The 22,793-nt window shown below is 33.4% G+C and overlaps 1 protein-coding gene across 1 annotated transcript in view; it reads right to left on the bottom strand.

Moving 5' to 3' along the window:
- Positions 1-22,793, bottom strand: part of SPAG16 (sperm associated antigen 16) — a 704,011-nt gene that overhangs the window by 320,231 nt on the left and 360,987 nt on the right. The window contains exon 12 of the mRNA XM_006908498.3: positions 11,723-11,908. Coding sequence (XP_006908560.1) covers positions 11,723-11,908 — 186 coding nt within the window. The remainder of the gene's footprint in view (positions 1-11,722; positions 11,909-22,793) is intronic.

Here is a 22,793-nt window from a genome sequence, read left to right as displayed (position 1 = left end):
ACACACGAGCTAGAGTAGCCAAAACGATTTTTAAAAAAAGAAGAGAAAAATACTGAAAGACTCACACTACTTGATTTTACATCTTACTATGCAGCTGCAGTAATCAAAACTGTATGGTATTGGTGGGGGATACATGCATAGATCAGTGGCACAGGGAACCCAGAAACAGATCCATGTAAGTATAGGCAATTGATTTTTTCCTTTCTTCCACTGAATTGCTTTTGTGCCTTTCACAAAACTCATATTTTTTTTTTGTTGCTGCTTTTGCTCATCAATTTTCATCAAATGTTGTTGAAATAATTTGAAATTTATAAGCAAAAAAAAAAAAATTTCAACCTAAAACTTACACAAATCTTTCTAACAAAGAATGTGCACCCAGAATATATAAAGAACTTTCAACAGAAACTCAACAGTAAGAAAACAAATAACTCAATTAGAAAATGGGCCAGAACATGAACAGCTATTTCATCAAAGATATACAGATGACAAATAAGTACATAAAAAGATGCTTAACATCATTAGACATTAGGGAAGCACAAATTAAAAACATGATGAGATAGCCCTACATACCTATTAGAATGGTCAAGATAATAAAAAAATACTGATAGTACGAAATTCTGAGGAGAATGAGGAAAAGCTGGCTTTCTCATGTACAAATACCCGTCAAAGAGCAGAGTTTCTTTATAGTAATGAAACAGACTGCATCCTTATTATGGTGTCAGTTAAGTAAGTTATTCTAATTTACACATGTAATAAAATGTCATAGAACTACACACACACACACACACACACACACACACACACAACTAACTGCATGTGGAAACTGGTGAAATCCGACTAAGGTTTCTTCTACTTGAGTTAATAATACTGTATCAGTGTCAATTTCTTAGTTTTGATAATGTACAATTGTCTGATATTATCCTTGGGGAGATCTAGGTGAAAGATACATGAAAACTACCATTTTTCAATTTTTTAATACTGTGAACATTAAATTAATTCAAATTAAAAAGGTATAAAATGTAATAGGGAGAGAGAACTTGATGGATTTGGTAATGGGAAGATTAGAAAGTTCTCTTCTGATTGCTTCATTGTTGCTCAATGAAACAAAAATGCGGGTCATCAGCTCAGAGGAAAAAGTAGTAGGAAGAGTTTTAGGATTTTGAAGAGAGAGAAAAGTGTGAAATATTCATCCCATATGGTAGAAAGTTAATTGACAGAAGAAATACAGTAGGATTCAACTTTATGGGCTGATATTATAAAGATAATGTGAGACCAATCAGCATGATTCTGTTTTTTGTTTTTTTCTAGCCATGCGTAGCTTACCAGGAGCAGGCAGTAAGTAGGCAGAAAATGTGGTTTATTTGGAAGTAGGGTTTTGACAGGGAAGAAATTTGGAGGGGGAAAAAAAAAACAGAGAATTTGAAGCTGTGAGGGAAGGGGAGATCACTGTGATACCTTGGAATCCACTCTGGATAAGACTGGAATGACAGGAAGGCTGTTTTCAACAATAAGGAAAAAAATAGCGGAGACAATAAATTACCAATACCACTGACATCAAAGAATTGTTGGAACAGGTGGTAGTAGAGTGTACCAGCTGGAGAGAGGGACGATGGTGCTCATAGAGTAGAAAATCTAAAATCAAGATTTGAAACTTGTCAGAAGGAAGGGGTGAAGAAACAGAGGCCAAGGTGTTTGATGGATTTTCTGCTTGAATATCGATGTTGCACTCAGTAAAGACAGTGAGCCATGTGCTTAAGTAGTCAGAATCTGATGGGGATAACCAGAAGTTCAGCATATACTACAAAGAAGAATAGTGCCTAATAGTACAGTTTCAAACTGTGCTTCTCAGAAGCCACGGTTTGGAGGACGGTGAGAAGAAAAGTGGTCTAGGAGAGATAGTAAATAATATGGAGGGAATGCACATCATTAATGTATATATTAATTAAACAAATGTTTACTACTCTCTCAATTTGGAGTTCTCTTTGAACACTGGGTACAGATTAGTGGACAAACGTCCAGGTCCAGTGGTAGGTGGAAATTGTGTCAGTAACCCCCAACAAATTTATCATTAACTATTTTATATACATGTGAATTAAAATAAGAGGTGTGTTCAAAACTCTGAAATAAATTTTATGCATGCACCTTGAGGACAGGTTCCACATGCTTAGTATTCATTGTGAATTGTAGATCTTTGAAAAAGGATTAAAGGAAGGAAGTTGCATACTCCCTTGGAAAAGGGACTCATTCTCCTCAAAAGTTAGCCAGTTTAAGCAAGAAGATAAAAAGAGTACTTTAAAGAGATGGAGAACATGGAATATTTAGCTGATGACAGGCATTGAATTCTATTGCATACAGTGAAAGGAATATCAGAGGTGAGTGCGAGAACAAGCCTGATTGGTGGACATGTGGACAATATCTAGAAGATAATGATTAGGTTTGTGGTGGTGATCCAGATGATCCAAATAATTACATCTCTTAGTCTGATGGAATGAATACCAATGGCCTCTTAAGGGATGGTAAAAAATCAGTCTCAATTTGAGGAAAGTTCTTAGGTCAGCTGTAGTGGTAAGACTATAAATGTAGGTAATAAGAGCCATGGTGATTCAGATAACGAAGAGCTAATTGTTGTTGGAGATATCGCTGGACGTCTCAAGTCTAAGATGTCATAGCTTGCTTAGAAATGAGTAGGAGGAGGAGAGCTGACTGCATAGCTAATTAACATATATTTATTAGTAAATGTTATTTGTGTAAGAGATTTATAATTCATAATGAATATTAAGAATGTAGGCAGTATCTTTCAGCGCAGACATATAATATATATTACAGTTTGGCATATATCTATAATATATTAATTCATATCTAAAATAGTAAAGTTAAATTTATTCTGGAAATACTAACATTAATATTCTCTAAAAAGTGCATTTAATTTGTCACATGACAACCATAGAAATAGACAATGAAATAAATTACCTATCACCTCTAAAATTGGAAGCATCAGATGCTTTCATAAACTTGTCAAAAATCTATGCAATGATAATCAAGAAAAAATGTCAAATACCCACTTTCTTTTACAGTAGTTATGACTTTCATAGAAAAATGTATTTTGTTTCTAGGATAAAACATTGCATCTTTTAAAATGCACATTTTGATAATCACTATGAATTTCCAATGTTAACTTTAAATCTTAAATTTATGGGTAAGAAATTTTACTTGGACATGTATTCAGACAATAACACATAAAGTAACTATAATTAACTCATCCTATATCTTCAATAATAATTATTAAAATATGCATCACTTAAAGTAAGAAAAAACAATTTTTAGATACCCATGAATCTGTCTGTATACTTAGGAAATACATAATTTAGGTATGTGTTTTATTAGCCAGAGGTAGAAAATTTAAACATAAGCAGGGTGAGATAAAACATATCTTAGTATAATTATTTCTAATTACTATCACTGAATAGCTTTTTAGATGGTTTCTTGCTAATGTACATTATTCTAAAATTCACCATATTTTCTCTTACTCAAAACCAAAAAGCAAACTGACGTGATAACCCCAAACCAAACTGAAATAGAAGCATCACAAGAAAGTTCACTCTTCATGTGAAAACCACTTTAAACTATCTTAACGGGGTGGTTCGGGTACCTAATAAAATTTATATGTTATATAATTTAAAAGATGTGGATAGCCAGTGGCTGACTTCGTACATACTTGGTAAATATTGAAGAAATGAATAAATAATTTCTAAGTAAGAAAGCAATTTTTAGTAATTTCATAGTCAAATCTAGTAAATGATTAAAGAAATTATGGGCCAAATCAGAAGGCATGACTTTCTAGAAGGCGAAATCCTGCTAGAGGTATTGCTTCTTTCAGGACCTGATCTAGGTTGTGAGGTGACCAAAATTCAGACCCGTGGATAATCAGCTCATATTCCTTGACTGAAAATGGTCTGGCTCATTTTCTCCCCAGGACACATGTTAACGAGTTTTGCTTTTACTGATACCCATTAGGATTTTGTACAAATTCATGTCAGACAGTATGGAGCAATATTAAAAAATTTCTATGGAAATTTTATTTCCAAGTAGTTTACTGAAGATAACAAATAATAGTGCTTATTAATTATGTACTGCTTTGGGGGAAAGAAGGCAGTGAAAAAAGTATATACTACTTACTTTTTTAATCTTTCGTGCTTTTCTATATACTTATGTTCAATAACACTTAGATATAATTGAAAGTTTGTATTTTAAGAGGGAACTATTAACTTGAATATAAATGAAAATCCAAGAAGATGTAAGAATTGATTTATTATACTTAAAATGGGTTAAATGGATCACAAGAGGTCAATTTAAGTATGCTACCATTTCTTTTAATGCAACATAATTATGGTTCAAGCACTGCTTTAACAGTCTATTAATATATACCTTGGGTGCTTTTTCAACTTTAAGAAGGCAAAGTAAGAGGTCTTTATAAGACAGGTATTAATGTACCAATAATCTATGCCCTTGAGTCTTCGTACTTCTTACATTATTATGTTTTTAAAATCATTAATATCGTACAATACATTCTTTGTCTCTAAAATATCCAACTCTGAAAATGAATCATAAAGAACAGGAAATGTATTTTTAATGAAACATTTCAGATTCTAAATACTAAACTCTATTTTTGTAACTTATTTGGTGCTATCCTATTTTTACTAATTTTATAAAAAAGAAATAAATTTCTTCCATTTTAAAGTCCATCTGGATGCATTATTTTCCTAAAGAAATTTATAGTACACATTATTAAAAGATGATAACTCACCATAAGAGAATCTTACTATTTCATATTTCTTTTTACTAAATCTTAACTGTTGCCTGTATCTATAGCCCTCTGTTTCCTTCATCTCAGCGCAAGGGTTATAATTGGGAAATGAATTATTAATCACAAAGGAATCACAAAGGAAGCAGCGCTAGTGGGCAGGAGGAAACGTTCAAGTCTCCCGGTGGAAACCGCCTGTTAGCTGAACAAGGCGGAGGCATGTCTCATTCTACAGCTGTTTCTGGGATGCCAGTTGATGTATCTGGTTGGAAAAGCCTGTTACAAAGTTCACATTGGTGTTCCCGGTTAAAGAGAATGAGCCTTTTGCTTTTTAGGTGTCTCAAAATGTAACAGATGATTTGTTTTCTCTTTCTCTCACAGCTCACAATACCTCAGCAATTCCTATTAGCTTTATTTTCCAAACCTATCCAGAATACAAAAAAAAAAAAAAAAATCTTACTACTTTTACTGTTTCCATTATGCCTCCAACCTTAGCTGTCTTTTGCCTGGATTGCTACAATAGTGTCCCAGCTGGTCTTCCTGCTGTACCCCACCCTCTAACCTCTGCCACCATCTAATCTCAACACAATAACAGGGAGTCATCCTGTAAAGGTGTAAAACAGATTATACGAGTCTACTGCTCAAACCCTTCCATTGGTTTCCCATCTCATTGAGAATTAAGGTCAAAGTCACTCATTCAATGTGCTATAAGGCCTTATGTTATTAATTGCACACAACCACATAACGACCTTACCTCTGCCATCCACGCATCTGCTCATTCCACTTCAGTTGTACTGGCCTCCTTGCTGTTCCTTAGTCACGTGAATCCCCATTAGGGAGTTCACTACCCAGCAGAGTTCAGAGTGTCCTCCTTGATATCTTTTCCACTTGTTGCCATACCTACTACAGCTTATCCAAATAAATGTCCATTTTATACAGAAAACTGTTTTGATGATCCTATTTAAAACTGCAATCCTTTCCAATGCCCACCATTTTTTCCCACCTTCCTTCCATATTTTATTGTTTTTTTTTTTATCTACAAAACGTATTGCCCCTAAATACTGTACATAATTACTACTTTTTCATTTGGGTTAGTTTATGACTTCCAAAAGAATGCTATTTACACGAGGGCCATTTTTGGGAGGTTTTTTTTTTTTTTTTTAATTTATTCACTGCTATAGCTTAGTGACTAAAATAATGCACATAACAGAGTTAAGGGCTAAAACAAACAAACAAACAAAAAAACAACCCAAACCTGTTAGGACAACCGCATGGAAGGTACTATTCACATTCCATCAGCTTGACTGCAATCAGAAAAACCAATTCTCATCAGTAAATATATTCAATGTTATTATAAAACTGGGATTCTTAAGTGCTTTTTATAGCTTAAATAAAATAATTATCATTGACCTCAGATTTCCACTGATGGAGACAGTAATATATTATTGTTGCATGTTTTCTTATAATTAACAGCTTCTTTTATAGGCATTAACTTGCATGTAAGCCAGTTGACTCACAGGTATTGCTGCTGGCAAGTAGGACTTCATAGGCTCCAATGGTATTGCAGCAGACATCAAAGATGGGAAATGAGAAGGGGCAAGGAAAAAAAGAAAGGCAAACGGAGTTGTATAGCCATCTATTTTCAGCACAGTAGTACAGAATGTCCATTACTACTCTATCCAAATACTTTTGAGAATATTGTAGAACTTGTGTTAGTTGCCTTATTAGTATGTCATGAGGGGACAACATATCACCTAAAAAATATTCACCAGGTGCCTACATTGGACTGGGCAGATTCAAGTGCTATAACAAACAGACTGGAAATATAATGTCTCAAATAAAAGTTTATTTTCTTTTCGTTGTAGAATGCAGAAAATGTTGCAGGCTAACTGAAGGAGGTAAGGAATGTGGGTGGCTTTAAGCAGGCTGACAATCACTGTCATTTTCAATAATTGGCTTCTAAGATTACTCTGGTCATTGTCATTAATATCCTATCCCACCGCAAGGGGGGGAAATATTGAAATGGCATATATTACTTCAACTAATTCTATACAATTCTACTGTATAGAACATAGTGACATAACCACACTTAACTAAAAGGGAGGCTGAGAAATACCGTTTAGATAGACAGACAGTGCCCACCTAATATGGCAGAAGGAGAGAGAGGATTCTGGTGAATGGCTAACAATATCTGCCTTAGTTCACCAAACATCTGTGCCATTCTTCATTTTATATGTATTCACTAACCACCACCCCCTGACATCCTCCTCCAAAAGGAGAAAACACAAAGCCTCATTCATTTATTGCATGTATTTCAGTCCAAGATCTCTGCATGATACACACAATCTGCTCCAAAGGGTTCAAAGTGTCTCTAGTGTTCTGGTGACCAACCAAATAAAAGATAAGTTTGCCCTTCTCACCACAAGAAACACAATGTACATTGGTGAAGCAAGGACAGACTAAATGCAATACAAACTCCAATACAGAAAACAGAAAAATGGGACAAACACAAGTCACTAACTCAAATAATGACAGAATCTCAGCAGCCATCATGAGGAACTTTGCCATGGTACTCAAGAAAGTTTGTTGATCGGATCATGACTCTCTTTATGAGGAAATCTTTTGCCCATTGTTCTCTGGCCTCTGGATTTGTTCCATGGTTCTTCCTTGTCCATTGTTCACTATGGACACATCTGATGTGGGTGCCTTCAGTGTGAAATGTAAAACACTAGAAATCCACTTCCTTTGGATGCAAGTTAAGGGCTCTGAGTACTGTTTTATAGTTTGAAATGTCATGGGGTTATTAAGAATAGGTTCATGGTTTCTTTGTTAACACAATTTTCTCAAAAACATAGTAGGTTTCTGATATATTTGCTGATAGTCAATACAATGCAGCAGTAATCAAATGACTTTGCCTAACAGTTCTTAAACTTGCTTTCTTTTTCTCTCACCTTAATCTTGTGGACATCTAAAACAATACATTTAGATATAAAATTAACAGATTTATCTCCTACTGTTGGGGGCCCAGAAGCTGTTAAATTTTACAAAGTTCTTGGTTTCCTCCCAAACTTGCTACAAATGACTCAATTCTTGCCTTTGTTAATATCTTGTTAAAAGCAGAGGGGGCAGCCACATTAAGCAACATTTTGGCTGTTTCCAAGCCCTTCCTCCAAAGCTACAAACTAAGCAGGCAAGTAGTCTGCTTCCCAAACCCCAGAGTGACAGTTTGGTATAGCCTCTAAGCCAAATATCTAGCTGCTTGGAAGAAAAGTAGCCAGAAGTCAACCCTACCCGATATTATAAATTGGTGATGCACTGCATAGTCTCTGGTTCAAAATTGCTGCACTTTAAAATTGCTTGTAATCTCATTGAGGGCAGTAATGGAATCTTAGGATTTTCTAATGTCTGTAACATAGCCCAACACTGGTAATTCATTTCATGGATACTCATTGATAATCTTATGCTTTAAAGAAATGCAAATTATTTTTATAGTCAACTGAGATATTTTCTTATTTTTCCTATCCCATTTTAATCACTTTATAGATTCATGTAGAATAAGAAAACAATTAAATTATAGTTTGAATGCAGATGGGACCAGAAAGAACATTTTCTTCTATGTATGTGTTGATGTTTTCTTTATCCTTCATGCAACCAAACTGCCATGTGCCAAGCACTCTCTGCTTAGAATACAATGGTGTGTGTGGGTGTGGTCAAGTGTGCCTGTATGCATTTTTAAGACTCTTTTTAAAGAATATATTTGAAAATTAAGGTAGAAATCAATGATTACAAATTGAAACATATATAAATTTCCACTTTATGTAAATGATCATTCAGAAGATCATCGACGTATTACTATTAATTATTCACAGAAACCTCAAGTGTTGACGTATCCATACTAAAAGTGCCACAGATATTGCTCTTGCTAGCATTTGGTAAAAGTGACTCTTGATCCAAATATTTTATATTAATTATGATTCACAGTCATCCCACTTTCTGCTGAGGAGCTAATTGGATGGTCTTGGTAGGTTATGTCAGATTCGGGAACAGCTGCAGAGCTTGGGCCATGGGCCCAAAGAGAAGAACAGACAGCAGGAGAGAATAAGGCATGCTCTCTGGCGAACAGCAGAGTCCATCAATAGAACTTTCAAAATTAATAACTATGTGGCATTAGGATAAGAGTATAGGACCCAGAATAGAACGACTACCAAAATCTTATCAAGGCAAATAACCTCTCCCCTCTTCTTTAGAGGAAGTCACTAAGCTGGTTCCAATAAGCTATGAAATTTTAAAGCTTGACACTAGTTTTAGTCATATCTACACTGCATAGATCCATGAGTAATCGTAAATTACAGTTCAGTGCTTTAATTATCACTCTGAAAGATAATAGCCACCATTAAACAATCAACTTCTCCCTTATTTGTCAATATTTGTCTACTTTATCATCAAAGACAGAAAACATATCAATTTTGAAGCTGAGTTGGTATGTTTTCTGTTTTTGATGATAAAGGTGAGTTCTTGACATTGATGAGAATTTTGAAATGAAAAGGATTTTATGGTATTAATCCGGAGTAATTTTAATCTCTTATATCAGTATTTACTGCATATCAGTTGGAAGACAGTATTTGGATATAACAGTTATGGAAAAAAGCTGCCAAGTCAAAGTGTTTGAAATTCTTCAAAGTAAGGCTGAGTCTCTTGGGAATCAGTTTTTAACCATAGTTTGGTTTAAACACTATGATTGCTTAAGACATTAGGTGCCTCATCTAAGCCAAAGGTGGTACAAATTAAAATTAGATACTAGTGTTAAAGTTTCAGTTATATGAGATGAATAAGTCCTAGAGATCTACTGGGCAACATAGTACCTATTGTTAGCTCATATGGTATACTTAAAAATTTGCTAAGAGGCTAGATCTTTTATTAAGTGTTCTTATCACACAAAATATAATAATAAATACAGAGGGTGGGAGGGAACTTGTGGAGGTGATGGTTATATTTATGGCATAGATGGGTGATGATCTCATGAGTGTATACTTATCTCCAAACTCATTGAGTTGCATACATTGAATATTTACAGCTTTTTGTATGCCAATCATACCTCAATAAAGTGGTTTTTAAAAATTGCAATAATCTACTACAATAAATATTTATAAAATTTGGCAATGTAATTAGAAACATAAAATTAAGAATTAAATATGATCGATTACTTCAGGTAACTAAATGGTACCCATATGAGAATTAAAACATATCTTAAATTGTCACTATTTTAGCTAGAAATTGCTCTAGCATGCATTATTCAGAGCCACGTTTCCTCATACAGAGTATTCCAACATTATTTAGCTTTATCTTTATAACTCAGGTGGATTATGCTAGTTGTCCAGTACTGCCCTGTATCTGTCAAGGTCTAATCAGGATACAGAATTTGCACCTATAATTTTTACATTAAGGATTTTATATATGGAATTGTTAATTATGTATAAAGTTGTTAACTAGGTAACTAAAAAGAGAAAAAGAAAACCTTAGGGTATCAATGAAAAAGCAACTGCCGGGAGGAGCTGCCCCCTGTAGGACTGAGTGAACAAGGGGAATCGGGTGGAATTACTGAAACGTCGAACCTTGAAGAAAGGTGCCTGCGGAGCTGAAACTCAGCCCTCTGCATGGGGGCACTTACTTTTCTGCTGGTATTGGTGTTCTGCACCTCAGCGGAGGAGCCATGCAGAGCTGGGAACACAGACCTCTGAGAAGAGGGCACCTAATTGCTGGGGTTACTGTCTTTGATGACAGCATCATGCACCTGTTACTGCTAGCACTGAAAGAACTGACAACTGCCTTCAGCTACTGTAAGAATGAACTGCTGTTACTGAGGTGAAGTATTGCTTGGATGATGACTATTGGAACTTCAAGTTCACAAGAAGCCCAGAGGAAGGACACAGAAAGAATCAAGTCCCCCTTTCCTCCTCCAGCCTTGCAGTCTCCTACAAGCAACATCTACTGCTACACTTTACTTGCCCTTTGTCTAAATGTTACCTACAGTTCAATAAAGAAAAGAGAAAGTTTGTTCAAGGTACCTGGTTTTACACATGACCTCAAAGCAACAGTGTCCACCTTTAAAGCGAGTCCATCTTTTTCTTACAAAATAAACTACAATGGCTCAGTGAAAACTGTTTACCTAAAATCTTAGGAGCTGTTATCACTTATATTGGGAATCTGGGCATTGGTCAATAATTAAGCAATCAGAAGTGTGACTGATGATTTTATAATACCTTAGCTAGCTGAAGCATTTGTGACATTTGATAGCTCTTTATATCCCATTTGTATATCTAACAGGATGTAATAATCATCCAAATACACATGAATGAGGTTTTTTAACACTGTAAATATATTTGTCTCGAATTTAATCAAAATGGAAACCTTCTATATTCATATGAAATTATATTGGACTTTGCATACAATAAATTGCATTAGTTTTTTCGATTTGTGAACTGCCAAGAAGCATTTAATTTTGGAAAATATTATATTAAAATTAAGCATAAGCAATTACTTCCATTATATTATCAAACAATTTGATAATACAAAGAGTGGCAATCTTGTGAAAGGGAGAACTAAAACATAACTCTTTAATATAAGTATTTGTTTCTATCTTGCTTAAAACAAACAGCTTTCTGATGGAGCAATTCTAATCTTATTACATAGGCTTGATTTTACATAGGCTACATTTAGAAAGGACTCATTATATCAACAAAGATTAAAAGAATTAGAAATGGATTTATAGGGATTATTTAAGTAGCTCTGTATAATTTTATCAATGAGCTTTTTTTTTTTTTTTTTCTTAAATATTTCTCAGTGGTTGCATAGGGAGAAAAACACATTACCAATGTATATTTATCAACATAGAGGGTTAATAATGTTCAAAGTACTTCTTACCTATTAACATCCCAGATTTTACTGGTGGTATCCAATGAGGAAGAAGCCACAAAATCACCGCTGGAGTGCCACGTGCAGGACCATACTGCATGGTAGTGTCCTTCAAAGGTCAAAATGCAACTGCCTTTAGATAAGTCCCACAACTTAACTGTAGTGTCACCACTTGAAGTAGCCAACTTGTTTCCACTATTTGCAAAAACATAAAAAGGTAATTTGTTAAAAAAAAAAACAAAACTATTTATGATGTATTTTGAATGGTTGTATTCTGTAATTTGTATGTGTGTACGTGCATGTGTGTGTGTTTCTGAGTTATTTTTACTTTTAATGGCATATCTAAATGCCTGAATCTTAAGTCTACACAAATAGATACTTAATTGTACTTGTATTTAGTAATTTGAGTTGATGAGAAAAATTGCTATCGCACTTTCTAGATTAATTCTTCTACATTTTTTGGCTTTAATTTATTAAATCAGTATATATATAATATATATATTAGCATATTAGCATGTGTTGGGTTCAGGGTTATGTGTTAGGGTCTGTGGATGATCTAGCCTCAGAATGCTGACAACTTAGATGTGGGCTAAGATAATTTCAAAAAAATAACACAATACAGCTTTGCTTTTATTTGTATTAATTAAATGTTCCAGAAGTATAGTTTGGAAGATGAAGAGAAAAGTGAATCATAAATGAGGGGGCTTTTGAGCTAGATCTTGAGAGATGAAAGATTTTGAAATGTTGGGTGCTTGAGGAAGAATCATTAGATTTTCCATTTAGGTCAGTAGTAGATGTCAAAAAAACAAAAACAAAAACGCTGTAGCTTTCAAGTGGTGGATACATGAGCTAGTTTAAGAAATGAATGGGTATCAATGACATAAGCAGATACATCTGTTAAAATATCAACTGCAAGAAAATTTTGATACCATCATCTTCACATCCTCTTGCATTGCCTGACCCTTCTATGTGATCCGTTAGTAATATTTCTCTCACTGAATATAATAAACTGCTTACTTGCCCTCCTTCCCTGTGTTTTTTATAGAAAACTGTGTTTCTTCTCCCTGTTTCTACAGCATCAAATATTAACAACTGACCAAATGACATGCTCAGTAAATGTTTCCAGAATAAATATTTAAGTGAATGAATGAAGTCATGCTATAAGTGAAGAAGAAAAGATGCCCAGTATTTCTAAGAGGAAAAATGGCAGGATCAAGATGAGTGTTGTTTTGCTTTTTTTTTTTTTTTTTTTGGCTTATTTTTATGAAGAGGGAATTAAATGCTTATGTGCAAAAGAGAAATAAGCACTGTGGAGGAAGAGCTTAAGGGTGCTGCAGGAAAGGTGGGTTATAGAGTGAAGAAGTTCTCATTGAAGTTATAAAAGAACAACTATTTTGTTTTTCAAATTAGCACAGTTGAAAAAATTACTGTATTACAGGGAGTCCTTTACTAATAGGTAGATATTAACAACTGTCCTTTGCTGCTGATTTTTGTTTGTATATATGTTTCGCATTCAAAATTGTAATTTTTAATATTAAAGACCAAATGATACATTTTTTCTATAAATATCCAAACAAACATAAAAATCAAATATAATTTAACCATGCCTCTTTCTCAAATCTTTCTGATGGGCTAGCTGCAATTGTAGACATTAAGTCTTGCTCTAGTATAATAATTGCTATGGTATATTTCTGCTTGTGGCTGAAAAATCCTTTCAGATAAGTTTTACATACTTCTCTCTTGCTTCAAACAATGTGACGAGAGAAACAAAAATCACATCATGGGGCTCCACCTTCATGACCTCATCTAAATCTAATTATCTCCCAAAGGTCCTACTTCCTTATACCATTGCATCAGGGGTTATGGCTTCAACACCAGAATTTAAGGGGGACACAGACATTCAGTTCATAACATGATAAAAGTTAAGAAATAGGGATGATCGGGAAAAAAAAGTATATATTTTCCTTATCAAAGCCTCAAGAGAGAACAGCTGTAAAGGTGTATATGCAATACTCAAAGAACTGCAGGTTGAGAATTTACAGAAACTAGAAAATTTAAGACTTAGAACCATAGATTCAGAAAGAAAAATATAAACCAAGCAGGATGAACAGTGTACATAAAAAGAAATCTTCACTTAGATAAATTTTAGTCAACTTCAGAACACCATAGGCAACAACAACAACAACAATAATAATAATAATAGAAAAATGAGAAGAGGAAGAAAATAGAAGAAAATGTTATTTATTTATATGGTGCTTCATATGCGATAGAACCCTACTAAGCACATTATATATATTATACCTCACAACCATCCTAAAGGATGGGCACCATTATTATCCTCAACACACTTAAACAACATCACAGAGTTAGTAAGTGGCAGATTTGGAATTTCTTCAAAGAGCTAAGAGAAATTAATATAATGTTACTATCTAGAACTATCAAAAATCTCTCTTAAAACATAGGCAAATAAAAATAGCTTCAGCTAAACAAAGTTCTCCCCTATAGGAAGTACTAAGAATATATATTTCAGAAAAAAACAATTTAGAAGGAAGATCTGAAATGAAGAAATAGTGAACAAAGAATTTGGTAAACATGTCAGTATATCCAAATATTTGTGTACATAGTGCTTGAAAAAAACAACAAAAAAAAACACAAAAATGATATATTATAGACTGTATTATGTCTGGATAGTAAAAGGATAAGTGTAACCATTTATAAGAACAGGAATAAAGTACATATCTTCCAGATATAAGAAAAAAGAAATAGGTAAGAATGGCTAACGATTATAAACTTTTATCAAAATTATAAACATATCCAAAATAAAGCAAGTAAGGAGTGAGGAAAGCACTAGAATAAGTGGTATAAATAGAAAACAAACAAAAAAAGACAGTAGAAATTCAAATATATTACCAATAAATACAAATAGACTAAACTGGAAGTTAAAAGACAAAATGTTTCAGTTTGGATAAAAAGGAAACATTTCAGCAGTATGTTGTTTTCGTGAGGCACACTAAACGCCTAAGCACATACAAAAATTAAAAGTAAAAAAAAAAAAAATGAAAAAAGATATCTAGGTAAAGGAAATAAAAATAAAGATGAAGTAGACATATTAATATTAGACAAAAAAGACCTTAAGGCAAAAACGTGTTATTAGAGATAAAGAGAGTTCCTATATAATGAAAAAATGTATTATTAGAAAGGCTTAAAAACTAAATTATGTAAAAGTACAAAATGTATCTTAACTGATAAAAAGTAACAATGTTAGAACCATAAGAACAAAAAATGATCAATCTATTGTCAATTCGAAAGATTTACACACCTCTCAATTTATTTCCCTAATTCGAATTCAAAATATAAATAAAAATATGGAATATTTAAGAAATTAAAATTACAAATTTTATTGGCTATATGTAAAATCCTTCACCAAATAACTAGTGACTACACATTATTCTTAAGCATAAATGGAACATTTATAAAAACAGACAATAGGCTATAAAGCAAGTTTTAACAAATTTAACATAATTGTTATAGAGATACTGTCTTATCAAAATTCAATTGGTATAAATGAATAACAAAATTATATATTTAAAAAAACAATATGTGTTAATTTTAAAACAGTTTTAAATAACCTACATATCAAATAAAAAATAAGAGTGGATGTTTGTAAATAAGTACAACTGAATGAAAACATAACATATCAAAACTATGAAGTAAATTCAAAAGGGGTGAGGGCAGAGGTAGATAAGAGTAAAGGGGATCAAATATGTGGTGACAGAAGGAAATTTAACTTTGGGTGGTAAACATGCAACTCAATATACATATGTTGTATTATTGAATTGTACACTTGAAACATATAATTTTATTAACCAATGTCATCCCAATAAATTTAATTTAAAAAATCAAAATAGTGTTTTATTTGAAGGCAACTGAAATTTTTTACTTCATTATAATGAAAAACGGCAGCCTCAAAATTGTTCTACTAAGCATGAAACTCTAAGTTTAGAAAATATATACTATAAAATAATATGATGGAATATCAATAAAGACCAAAGTAGTTCCTTGAGGAAACTGACAAAATAAATAAATCTCTTCTAAGACTGGAAAAAAGGGGGGAGGGGAGGTCTTTCAAGATAAAAATCTATTAAGCCAGATACTAAAAATATTTTACAAAAGTATAGTGTCATTGTTTTCAATTTTTTTTGGGGGGGGTTTGGGAATTATTTATTTTTCATAAAAAATGTTATTTATAGTAACAATTTTTTTGCAGCTTATGAGCAATCCACAAATAAATTATGTCAAATTTGTGTGGGTCAAGCCAACTCACACTTCGCAAAAAGTAAGCAATAATATCAATTATATTTAGAAATATTTTGTATTTTCTGAAATTCATTGTCTTTATTTGGAAATATGGATGATAAGTTCTGCTCAATATAACTTAAAGTGTTGTTTTGAAGATCAAATAAGATGATTCTTACAAAGCACATTTTAATTCTAGGCACTACGCAAACTTAGGATTTTTTTTAAATTATCTTGTGATCTCTAGTTCAGTTTTTATATAGAATTGATTATCCATATATTTAAATAGTGGAATAGAAACATTACTACCATTAGATTGCAGTCTCATCTACCTGTGTCTATCTACTCAATAGGACTATTTAAATTTATAAAAGGACTATCAGTTACAATGTTCTCAGTTACCATAGACTACGAATACATTATTTTATGAAGGAGAATAGCATGTAACCAAAACCTAATTAAATATTTCACTCACTGTCTTTGCATAGGCAAAAACATAATTTTGGTTTCACTGAGTTCATAAATGATTGCATATAAAAAGCTCACATTTAGAATTTAGATTACCTTAAAAATATTAACACATATTTGAGATACATTTAGTGTGCCAGTTTGAGAGAGTCCCCCAAACTTTAATTAAAAGTTGAAAGAGAAGGGTTGAAAATGCTTTTATACAAGTTACTCTAAACCTTTAGCCTTTGATATAGAGCTGCTGGCCGCATAATATACATAATTTAGGATTACATATATAAACAAGTTCTGTATAGCAAGATATCTTGTCACAAAAAAAGAAAACATAGAATTCTAAAACTACTAATATGTTACTAGTTCTTTTTACTCTGTTGAATCCTTCGTGTTTATGTAGTTGTTTACATTGTAGATACAGAAGGACAGAAATTGGTAGGTTAGTTTATGAAACTTTACGTGAAGATCATGTCATCCTGGAAATAAGATAGGGACAGCACGAGATCGCCTTCAAACTTTTAAGTAGCAATTTAAATATTTGGGATTATTTTATTATTTAGTTTTCTTATTGTATTAACATGTTTCTGCGTATTCTCCAGTTGTCAGCCATATACATGTAAGCAAGTGACACATCAAAATTAAACATTCTTGAAAATCATAATCTTAGCTAATCATATTTTAATATATAATCATGGTTACTCAAATGCTATTCTCATCTTTTTTAAATTGAGCTTCTATGCATACTTTAGGTTTTTGTCTGGAAAAAAATTTCAGGGTATTAAATGTAAATGTTTTCAGCTATCTCAAGCCCCCTAGATTTGGTACTTTCTTATCATTTTCTTTCTTTTGACCCAATGTTCTAGGCAGAGCAGAGCACGAAGCACAGGGCACAGGCCCTGGGAAGGGCATGACTTGCTCAAGAAGCTGAAAGGTCAGCGTGGTAATGGGGCAGGAGGCGGAATAGGTGGTGGTGGTAGGGGAATGGACATGTCAGAATGGAGATCTGAGAAGTAGGAAGGGCCAGATCATTCAGGGACTTAATTGGCAATGGCAAGGTTTTGGGATTTAGCCTAAGTGCTAAGAGATTTCAAGACACAGAAGATTCATTCATCTATTTCACAGTTGGTACAGATACTATACTAGACAACTCAATCCAGCATCGCTCTGTGTTTTTCAAACACACCAAGCAGTCTCCCTTCAGAACATCTGCACACACTTCCTTTGACACTAGGATGCTATCCCCTCTGGTTACTCCTGTGGCTTGTTCTGTGACTTCAATTAAAGTCTTTTTCTTCAACTTTACTATCATGGGGGTATCTCTGACAATCCCACTTAAAATATTACATCACCCCAACTTTTTGCCTGTCCTCATTTCCCTTCTCTGTATTATTTTACTCTATATCATTTATCACCATATATTAAACTATATCACTTATTTTATTTATTGTCTCTCTCTGCCAATAGACGGTAACATATATGAAGGCAAGACTTGAACTCACTGTTACATCCTAGCATTGTACTTAGCACATAAAGACTCTCAATAAATAGTTGTTGAATCTATAAATTAACGAATGAAACACAATTATGAAAATGACACAATCCCTAAAGTCCTATTTCTAATGGATAATTCTTCAGGGTTTATAAATACAAAGAAAAATGTAGGCAAATGAATCCTGTGCCGCATTTTACCACTGCATACCTTATTTAGATATTTACTTTCTTAAAGAAGCTTAACTTTATGACATAATAAATTATTTCCTTCTAAATTTTGTCTGTCTTTTTATACATATACAATTTCACATCGTGTTGAATGATATTATCATATAGTCTCAGGAAAACAGCATATCCTCTATCTACCTCATATCTTTTTTGGAAAAATGTAGTCCATAAATAAATTCAGTGAATAAATAATTAGCTTATATAAAGTAAGTAGCAGAAATAATACATCTCCAATTCCTAGCAAAAAGTCAACCTCATTGAGTCTTTAGAGCCTCACAACAGGACACTTAATAAAGTCAAGTCAGTATAACAAATTCTAAGCATTAGGTCAGAATTATTCCAGTAGCCACCTAACTGCTTCTGTCCTTGTCCCTCTACAATTGTTTTTCATTATAGAAGCCGAAAAGATCCTGTTCATTCTGCTCCTCTGCTCAAAACCTTCCAATGGTTTTTCATGTCCCAGAGTAAAAACTAAGATCCTAACGATGAAATAAGGCCCTCCATGAGCCACCCACCACCCACCTTGTTACCACTCTGATCTTTTCTCCTACTACTCTTCCTCCCTCTCTATACTCTAGCTACAAACGCCTTTGTGCTTGCTGTTCTTTCTTCCAGGAATATTCTCTTCCAGAAAATCCACGACTGATTCGGTCCCTTTCTTCAGGACTTTACAGAAAGATACATCAAGGAGACCTATCTAAAATGCACTCTCACCGGCGACTCTACTTTTTTTTTTTTTCCCCCAGCAGCACTTACTGCTATTAACTTAATATGTGTTTTATTTATATCTCTTGTTTATTATCTGTTCTCCTCAACCTCTCACAGTTTTGTGGGCCTTGCTTTACCTAGTTCTTTACTATTTGGTGTATCCACAGGTAACAAACACCTTTAATTTAGATTCCGTACCCTATCTGAATCTAGTTCTTACAAAAACATTTTACTAAGAGCCTCAATTCCATCATCTTGCAGAGTTTTAAATTATCATCTCTCTGGGCCTAAAATGTGAAGACCCAACTATTGTCCCTCTTTTCATGAAGTACCGGGAGATGCCTTATTTTCATTTAGACCAGGACCCAGGCCTCTTTCTCATAGCACCAGAGGCACGACCTTTCCAACCCCCTTGTCTGGCCCTGTGTTCACATGGTCCATAGGACAGGGGAGCTACTCTTGACTGAAAATGGTTCTTTTTTGCTCTGTACAGCAGGCCTTATCTATATTCCCACTTGCCTTGCGCACCACCAGGTCTGCTTACATATCGAAGAAATGTTTACGACCCAACCTCTTCTCTAGCGCTTGGGTTTCTACCAACCAGTTCTATGCTATAATTAGATTAGTGCATGTACCAGGGATATGAAGGAGGTGAAGGATCTAAATTACACATATTCCTCAAATTCATTACATTTTTTCTTTGGATTAAATTATGAGAATTAGAAGTTTGTATATTCAGAGATCACTTTTTCCACTTCCTATTCACCACTGGAGAGTTGCTTTTACTAAGTTACCTGTGGTACAACACTGTAATAGGGAAAGTTATAAGGCACAACACTATTAAAATTTGTATTATTGAAAGATCGCTGTTGAGACTATTGCTCAATAGATTACATATTCTGCAAGAGTATACTTTTAAAATGCACCCAGTGACGAAATGCCTTTCTATCCTTAATAGCAAAAGTCATTGTGTTGCTACTGAAAGCTTGAGATTATTTCTTTTAAGTACAATGAAAATCACATAGCTGACTGGGTAAACTTCTTTCCTCTGATTGCTGGAATATCTAGTCCCAAAGCTGAATCCCTCCTCCAGAAAAACAAAACAAAAGAAAAACATTATGTTATAGCTTTTATTAATTAATAATTAGCCAATAGCCAACCTCTAGTAGAAAGGATTTAAAGTAAATTACATGCATTTTATGTATTACCTCGACTTCTAGCTTCGTTTTATTTTAAAATTTAATTTAAAACTCACTAAATGTGCTATGTGCTTGAGACATAAAGATAATCGAAATAACTCTGCCCTCAAGGAAAGCATAGTCTAATAGGTTATGCAAACATATGACCAATTAATTATACTATTTTCATAAGTGTTTTAATACATGAGGTGCAGGATAGAATGATAGGATAGAGAAGGGTATAATTAATTTTCTAGGTTTGGAAGGCAGTCATGAAGGTTTTAAAAAAGTGAATACATCTGAAAAAAATCTACGTGTGTAAGCAGCTGTTAACATGAACATAGGGAAGGAAAATGATGTGTTCGGACTGTGGAAACTGTGGTGTATTCAGAGATTTTTTAAGCATATTATATTTAAAAAGAAAAGAATAATGAAAAACTAGTGGGAATAGATAAATAGTCAAATAATAAAAGGCCCTTCCTATAGTCCTAAAGAGTTTTAATCTGTAGGCTCTGAGGAGAGACTAAAGAGCTTTGAGAGGAGGTTGAAAAGTAATCAGATACTAATTTTAAGTTGATAACTCTGGGAACATGATAAAGACCAGATTGTTGAAGAAAGAGCAGATAATATGTTAAGAGAATTGATAGTGATTTCTATTATAGGCTTGTGTTTAATTATTGAACTTAATAATTTTGAGAGCTATGCCTTGTATAATCAGAGTCATTCCCAGATTTTGGTGAATGATTCTCAAGGCTAAATCTCAGTCCAACACTTGTCTTTTTCACTTAGCTAAAAGATTTTCCAAGTCTAAATAGTAATAACTGGGGACATGCCGTTTTCCCAGAAGAAAGCCCACCTCCCCCAATGTGATGCTGCTGCTTCTCTACCTTCTTTTGACCCCTGATCTAACTTACTGAAAATCTTGAATTGTAGATTTTTTCTATGTACTCTATTCTGACTTTCAGGAGTACATGGTAACCAAAATATGTAAGTGTGATGCCAAGTTCAAGTCTTAGGAGAATTGATATGACTAAATATTCAAGGTCAATACAGGTAGGATACACATTTCATCATCCACAGTCAATGATTAAATACAGAATGGAATTACTATTTTAGCAGCCTCTTCTTGGACACTAAAAGTTGTTGCGCAAAGCTTCAGTAAGACAAGAAGTACAGTAAACGTGGGACAATATTTTCCAAATAATTATCCTCTATACTCAGTCTGAAAAATGCAATTAGAAAAAAAATATTTTCTTTGCATGTTTGGGGAGGAATATTCAATCTTGGACTCAGATTTTTTTCATGATCCATATCTGCTAAAGCCACTCTGTCTGAAAGCCTTACGATGGACATAAGCAGGATATATCTATGGTACCAGAAGCAACATACCTCTATTTCTGGTATAAATTAAGACCTTTTTAAATAATTGGCAGTATTATAATGACAATTAAGATACAGTCAAAACTAGCTTAGTAAAGCAAATTCTTGTATCACAGAATTCTAAAATCTCAAGGCTAGAAAAGCCCTAAAATCCATCTAATCTAATCATGCATCCCTCATTTAATTATTTCTACTGATATTCTATCATTTCATCGCCCATTTCTCTAATTAAAACTTTTAGTAACATGAAACCCAGTTCATTTAGTTTTGAGTAGCTCTGTTAGAAAGTCTTCCTTTTACTTAAGCTTATTTTCTTCTATATAAAACTTGCCCTCATTAAAGTTAGTTATAATCCTTGGCATCATTCAGATTTCAAAATATCGCTCTTTCACTCAGTAGCCTTCAGAGTAGAGGAGGAAAGCTGTGTGTCCTAGAAATGACAATCTATTCATCTCCTTTATCACTCAAATATTTTTCTCCATGCTACTTCTACTTTAGAGGTACACAAAGATTTAAGAATCTGTACATCCACTCTACCTCTACTTATAACTTGTCTGTTTCTGTTGAACAAGGAATACATTTCCACTATTATATTCTAATCTTATATTCTATCTCTTTACATCTTGGTAATAAACATAAGATCATATGTATTTCCATATATTAAAATATGAGTTACTTTTTAAAATTTCCATTCTCTGAGGCATTACTCTCTCTTATTCTTTCACTAATTACTTTTCATGTTTCATTTTTGATTGTTATTTTTCTTTCCACAACAGACTTATCTTTTCTAATGACCAGCCTCACAGTCAGGTTGAAGTTTGCTTGATAAGCTCAGTTTGTTTCGGGACAAACAAAGCTGTTTCTAATAGTCTGAGCTACACTGTATTTCTTTCTACCTGGGAACTCAATTGAGCATTTCAGTTTATGCAGCCCTATTTTAGAAATTTAAACTCTATTAATTAAAATAATGTTTAAAGTCAGCTGTTTATCTCCTGCAAGTGTAGATAAAAGAAGGAAGTAATGATAATAACGCATATGTCCCAAAGTCTTCTAATTTCCTGTCAAAGATTTTATAATCACTAAAATGTTTTGCTGGTCTTTCTGAGAGTGTCATTGGTTTCACCATAAAATCAGTGGAGTGGATAGGGGATTCCCCATCATATTTCTAATAAACTCTAGAGAAATAGCACAGATTCCATCTAAATTTTCTAAGTCTTTATAGATCAGATATCCTTTACCAGACTGTACCATTCGCCAAGGAATTAATAGACATCAGGGTAGGTATTAATTAATTTCTAATGTGAATTCTACATCTCAAGCTTTACAAGTATTAGTAA

The sequence above is a fragment of the Pteropus alecto genome, unplaced genomic scaffold (assembly GCF_000325575.1).
Source record: "Pteropus alecto unplaced genomic scaffold, ASM32557v1 scaffold182, whole genome shotgun sequence".
Classification (NCBI taxonomy): Eukaryota; Metazoa; Chordata; class Mammalia; order Chiroptera; family Pteropodidae; genus Pteropus; species Pteropus alecto.
Note: the sequence above shows the minus strand (reverse complement) of the source record. Positions and strands in the feature narration are given on the sequence as shown.